This window comes from Perca flavescens, chromosome 23 (assembly GCF_004354835.1).
Source record: "Perca flavescens isolate YP-PL-M2 chromosome 23, PFLA_1.0, whole genome shotgun sequence".
In the NCBI taxonomy this organism is placed as follows: Eukaryota; Metazoa; Chordata; class Actinopteri; order Perciformes; family Percidae; genus Perca; species Perca flavescens.
Window position 1 is genome coordinate 6,049,924 of NC_041353.1, and position 6,677 is coordinate 6,056,600.

The 6,677-nt window shown below is 39.5% G+C and overlaps 1 protein-coding gene across 2 annotated transcripts; it reads right to left on the reverse strand.

Annotated features, from left to right (window-relative positions):
- Window positions 1–227: 227 nt before the first annotated feature.
- On the reverse strand, window positions 228–6,057 carry atp5f1c (ATP synthase F1 subunit gamma). Of its 2 annotated transcripts, XM_028570402.1 has the most exons (9): window positions 5,952–6,057; window positions 5,338–5,372; window positions 3,880–4,011; window positions 3,550–3,757; window positions 2,136–2,279; window positions 1,927–1,991; window positions 1,676–1,831; window positions 849–945; window positions 228–366 (listed from the first exon to the last, which is right to left on the reverse strand). In XM_028570402.1, exons 1-9 carry the CDS (start codon window positions 5,990–5,992, stop codon window positions 363–365), a joined length of 882 nt encoding a protein of 293 aa, XP_028426203.1. In that variant the 5' UTR covers window positions 5,993–6,057; the 3' UTR covers window positions 228–362. The 2 variants fall into 2 exon arrangements, with proteins under 2 accessions (XP_028426203.1, XP_028426204.1); XM_028570403.1 differs by lacking the exon at window positions 228–366 and having other exon boundaries at window positions 845–945.
- Window positions 6,058–6,677: the final 620 nt, after the last annotated feature.

Sequence of the window (6,677 nt, forward strand, 5' to 3'; positions counted from 1 at the left end):
TACTACTGGTCCAAAAAACACTCCCATCTTCAGGCCCTGAACACTGTCGTATGGTAACTGCATTTCCATCTAAAGGAATATAAAAACAATACAAATTGATAATCTATTAGACAACATAAACATAAAATGTTTTTAATTTTTCATCAAGAGTAAAGCATCAACATTTTTATTTCTCAGTCATCAGCATTTATTGTGAGGAATGACAGATACAGGGACTGATGAAAAGCTTGAGGGTTCTATAAGAGGTTTATTTTTACCATATATTTTACAAATAGAAGCACAAATGTTCATAGACTTCCGACAATGTGTCTAAAAGTACTTTGAAGAACTCTAGTGGAAAACGAAACGAAGATCTCGCCCGTTTAGCTGCAAAGAAAAATAAAATTAAAATTAGTAAAAACACAGAGCATAAACAAAACAGCCCTTATGACAGGGTGAAAACTCTGCTCTGAAACCTAAACGGTATCAAGGCTATTATATCAAAGAATTTATAGTACACACACTTCTACACAAGATGCTCGTCAAACTAGCTTAGAAGGGTTTCTAACATTACAGTCTATTCTACAGTGTTACCTCCTCTGTTAAAACAAGCCTCAGTTCCTAAGTTCAGCAGAAGGTGAGGAGGAGCAGAGTAGGTCAGAGAGGAAAATTAGTAACAAGAATGTGATGGCTTTTGGAAATGTAAAAAGACATGCATAACAGAGGGAAGCTTTTGTGGGAGAGAGAAAAAAAGGAAGTCTCAAGAGGTCAGAAAAGTCAGTGGAGTGATGGAAGAATATGGGGGAAATGTGTAAATGAATGGGGGGAAGATGGAAAGAGTGAGAGAAGAGAGAAAAGAGCAGACTTACAGAGCAGCAGCTCCAGAGATGATCTCAATGAGCTCCTTGGTGATGACGGCCTGTCGGGTACGGTTGAATTTGAGGGTCAGCTTTTCAATGATGTCAGCTGAAGGGAGGGGAGAGAAATCGGTCAGTCAATGTCAAAATATGTATTTATTTACTTGACGGACAATGCAGAGCACCTTGGCAGTAACAGAGGTAGCTATAAGCTAATTTTCATCTGGAGTGCCTACAAAAGTAGTCCCTACGGTAAAAGGTTTACGGTGGAAGAGGAAAACCAAAAATCATGGCTCAGCATCAAACATCCGTTTAAAACTAAATCAAAACAAGATGTGAAAAGTGATGACCATATCATGAGATTGTATTCCAAATTACAAGTTAAGGCCAGGCAATGCAGGCAAATACATGTTGGAAAGAGAGAGAGAAAAAGAAGGCCCTCTCTCGATCTGCTTAAAGTGCTCATATTATGCTCATTTTCAGGTTCATAATTGTATTTAGAGGTTATATCAGAATAAGTTAATTTTTAGGGACTTTGGGCTTTTTTACTTTGTAAAACTATAACGTGTACAAAAACATAACACAATAAAGGAAAAGCCAAAAAGCATAATATGAGCACTTAAAAAAAAAAAAAAAAAAAAAAATGTTGTGTCAACGCCTAATTTTAAACTAATTACCCAATTTCAGATCCCATTTTTTAGCTCAGAGAAACTATACTAGAGGAATACAGTTTCAAAGACTTTGAAACTCTCTAGATAATCGAGTTGTCGGAGAAACATTGTTAACAGCACCCTCCTGAAAGACAGGAAGGTGAAACGTGTTAGCCAGGAAGTCCTTACAGGCGTTCTTGCTGGCGTTGTCCATAGCGGTCATCCTGGCACTCTGCTCAGAGGTGGTGGACTCCTTCATGGCCAGGAAGATGATGTTGACCAGAGCAAACTCCTGGTAGTTCCTCAGCACGTCAGCATCAATGTCATCATAGATTCCCATACTCTCTGTAAGGGGACGGACACACAAGTTCAGTATCTCTCTGTTGGGGATCCCTGAGGAGCCGTGTAAAACTTCTCAATTTTATTTTTTTTAACCCTACCTGAATTAGTAATTGTGTCGGTGGAAAACAAAGGCTTCCTGTCCGTCTTGTATGAGATAACAGACCTGCATCAAAGAGAGAGAGATTTATTTTCATGACCAATACAATACAATATTTTACCCATTTAAGAAACAGACAAGTCAATCTTTACATTTTTTTTTTACACAAATGCAAATAAAGAAAAAAGGTCAAAACTAAAAATCTCATACTTGAATCTGTTGAAGAAGACGGTGCCCTGGTCAAATTCGTGTCCAGAGTTGAGCAGCTCGGATGCGACGATCGAAGCGTCATTGAAGCTGGGGGGCTTGCGGCCCACCTCCTTACAGTTCAGAATGATGTGCTGTCCATGAGACCTGATAAGGAACAGGGGGTATTATTTGTACAGTAAAACAATCTGCACACTTTCTTTGATTTTTACTAAATATGAATTATGATTAAGAGTCCTGTGTTGGTCTGAATCAGGCTCTCTCAATCGTTTCATGCCCATAACCCGATTTTAAAATTCTCATGATGAAGATGCAATGAAGCTCAGAGCTAATTATGAGAGTTAAGTTATACAAACACAGGGCAAAAACTTGTAATCTAAGAAATCGTTTATTTATTTCACTTCTTCCTTTACCAAAACTGTCCATTAATCCATTAGGGCTCCTGCACACTGGCTGCATGGAGTGAGCGTGTCAGCTGCGTGTCGGCTCCCATGTTAACCGGTTAGAGCTTTTAATAAATGACATTTTGATGTTTGAAAGTCTTTAGGTTTTGACATAAATGCAGATATAACTGTAATTAAAAAAAATGAATAATTATTGATTTTCAAATATTGCACCTGTCGATAAAGAACAAAATATTCTGTAGCCCATTTTGCCGTCAATACTGCCAACGTCGTCCTTGCTGTAATCAAATCAGTATACACCCTGAAGAAGGTTGTCTGCGCTGCTACGCGTGGGTTGCTTCTCCCCATGTCCTTTAAATTTTCTATTATGAAATAGCCAGTAAAATAAAGGCTTTTTAAATAATTTTGAAGAAGAGTGCCTTGGATTTCAATTTTTTCTACACTTAATTGAAGTCCCGACCCTAAAGAGCACCTTCAAAACATCTGATTGAGCTTCCTGAGCACCCTGGACTTTTTTTTGTCTTCAGTATATATTTATGGGAAACATACATGTGTCCAGACAAGGCTAGCAGCATCGCGTCAAACACGTTTCTGGTGTGCAAAGACATAGAAAAGGCCATGCAGCCGCCACGCAACAGAAACGCCACGCTCACGCCACGTAGGCAGTGTGCAGGAGGCCTTAGGTTTCGATTGAGTGAAGCATGCTTTTATACTACCAAAGCAATTAATCAAATACCAGCATACCAAAACCTTTGCTAAAATTGTTAATAGCTACTACTTATACAATTATTACCAACATTGACAAGAGGGAAACTACAATTCATTTGCAACTAGCAGTTACCTATTCTGAACCCTTTTAAAGAACTAACACAGGACTCCAGCTGAACAACACCAAATTTCTGCCACTAATAAACAGAGACACCATGACCAGCTAAATAGCTGCTCAGAAAAGCCCAACACTGGACCCGATTAATTTCATCAATGTTATGAAGATGAACGATTTTCATTTGTACCTGTGCAGCAGGTTTCTCAGCTTGTCTCCCACATTGACCACCATGACCTCGTTGCCAGCGCTGGTCAGGGCGGCGATCTCGCTCTTAATGAGCTTGGCCACACCAGTGTGGATGGCACCACAGAGTCCACGGTCAGAGGTCACACCAATGAGCAAATGCTTGGCGGACTTGTCCTCCGGCGCTTTGATTTCGGCCTTCTCGTACAGGGCTGGAGAGCAGAGATGAAACCGTGGAATCTTAGTCCAGTGTCAAAAATTTAAAAACACCATCAAGTATAAAAATAACTACTCATATCAAGGGATATATAACATGGAGCCAAGGTGTACATACCCAGAGCACCAGTGCCATAGACTCTGGCTGGCTTCAGCTGCCTCTCAGCACGAGCATACTTGGCAGCGGCCACCATTTTCATGGACTTGGTGATTTTCTGGATGTTCTTGATGGACTTCAACCGAAGGGTGACTAGAGAGAAAAGAGGATATTAGTCAGTAGCAACATTGCATGGTATACAATCAACTGTGATGACAAATGTGGTTGACAACTCTCTAAACTACATTTACTGTCAACTCGCTTTGTTGAACACTAACAACGTTTTGCGATTCCCTAGGATTAGCTGTGCAATTCAGTATCTCCTATCGTAATGCTGTTTGACGTAAATGGTAAAAGGTGGAGGGTGGGGCCTTGACCAACTGCCACTTTGCTCGTCTGAAAGCCATGTTGTCTCTCTCTCTCATGGGCGGGCCAAATTCTCTGGGCGGTCAAAGCAGAGAAAGGGGAGGTAACCTTGCTCCTTATGACCTCATAAGGAGCAAGATTCCAGATCGGCCCATCTGAGCTTTCATTTTCTCAAAGGCAGAGCAGGATACCCAGGGCTCAGTTTACACCTATCACCATTTCTAGCCACTGGGGAACACATATTAATGTTAAAAAACCTCATAAAGTAAAATTTTCATGCCATGGGAGCTTTAAAGCTATAATAATGAATAGTAGTAAAGAGTGAAATAAAAACTACATCTAAAGAACTAGATTAAAAATTACAATAGATTTAAAAGCAATACTAATAAAATAGCTTTAAAAAGTTGACTAAAAACGGCTGCTGAGCGCGTCATTGGAACACCATTGCCTTCACTCAGACATGTACGATGGCAGACTGCAGAAGAAAGCCAGTTGTATCTTCAAGGACATTACACACCCTGGTCACTCTGTGTTCTCTCCAATGCCCTCTGGTAGGAGATTCAGGTCCATCAAGTCCAAATCAAAACAGGTTAAAAAACTGCTTCTATCCAAAAGCTGTCAAATCCATAACACCAAATGGCCACTGAAAAAGAACTGCTATCACACCTGGAACTGTTCTGTTTGTGCGTGCTGCCGGTTTGTCTGTCTGTTAGCACTGTATGCACTTTCATCTACCCTAATCCCTTATGCAACTTTTTAACTTAAATCTATTTATTTTGTTTTAAATGTGTTATGTCTCCAATGCGGAGCTGCTAAACTGCTTTTGGTTATCTGTAAAGCAATGACAAATAAACTATTCTATTGGTTTATGAAAAAGATATTAAACCCATGTTTTGGCAGCTAGTTTCTTAAAGCCAACAGGTGAATCCCTGTAAAGACTTGTGAACTTGCCGAGCTTAATTTGTCATTTCCCTCAGAATGTACCAGATTTTGGCAACGACGATTCAGATTTTGCATCTGGGGTGTTATCAGTGCGAGTTTATAGTCTGTAACATGCTGTTGAGCTGTCGTCTTTGCATAAGAGAGTAGTATTAAGTATACAAAAGTACTTACTGTCCTTCAAGGTGGCCATGCTCCTGACCTGCCCACTGTGAAAAGAAATAATGCATGTGAGCTTTAGCTACAAGCATTACCAACAGGCAATAGCCTAATTAACTATAACATTAGACAATAGAAACAACCATAGCTTCTTGTCACGTTAGTATTTGAATTGAAACTTAAATAACATTCACTTTGTTGCTAGCTATCGCTGCAAGTGTGCTAGCATCAGTTAGCTTAGTATTTCCTGCACAAATAAGCTTCGATAGTTTACCCTAGCAGAAGCTATCTTTGGGACTGACATGCGCGTTAGATAATGTAGTACTGTAGTCATTAGTTGGTTTAATGTTTACTCTCTTCACTAGCTTCTCGCACAATGTCAGAACGTTTTAGCTCGTAAATGTCAACGTAGCTAGCATTAGCTTCTCTGAACTTGTCCATTCACAGTGCAACACACCGCTGTCATTCATTAGCCGCGGCCTCCACGTTAGCACGTCCTTGCATTCAATAACTGGATGTATTCCAGACTACAAGTTACACATTTAGTCTAATCACATACTTCATGAAGTACATAGAAAGACGATACACTTAAAGAAGGTTGCGAAAGTATTGAAATAGTTTGACTTTACCATTGAGGGGAGAACACCAACGCGCTGGTCCTGGCGAACATGGTTACTCCTATGAAGGTCAGACACGCAGGACTGCGCAGGCGCAAGGTAAAGGCAAAAAGCAAAATCATTTACATTTGAGCAAAATGGACGAACGCTGCCTTCACGGACTATCAGAAGAATTGTTAAGATGCGATTCATACACATGAACAAACCCACAATCTCCAAAAACTTAAATTTACCAATTTTGAGAGATGGAAGACGTATTCCGATATCTGCCTTAAGTACAAGTACATTTTTCACAGTGTATATTCAAAATTGGGCTCAAGTAGAAGTACAAAATATACATCCTGAAATTAAAAGTAAATCACGTAGAATCTGTGGCTCATATAAAAAACAATTTGTGCTTTATTGACTAGCTCAGTGGTTCCCAAAGTGGGGTCCCCAACAAAAGGAGCATGATTTATTTTCACTTTACTTCCATCAATAAGTAACACAATGACAGAACGTATGACTGTTTTGGTGGTCTCATACACTTTCTGTAATAAAACATCTAACAGCAAAAACCCTATCAGAGGCAGGACACAATCTTATTAAATGTCTAATTTGTGTCATTTTAGTATGTATGTGTTGATTTAAATAAAAAAGTTTAGCAACCACTGAATCTATCCATTTATCCATCTGAAAAAAAAATCATTACGCTATATTGTGTAAAATCCGAAGTTTATGAGTCCATGAACGCAGCTA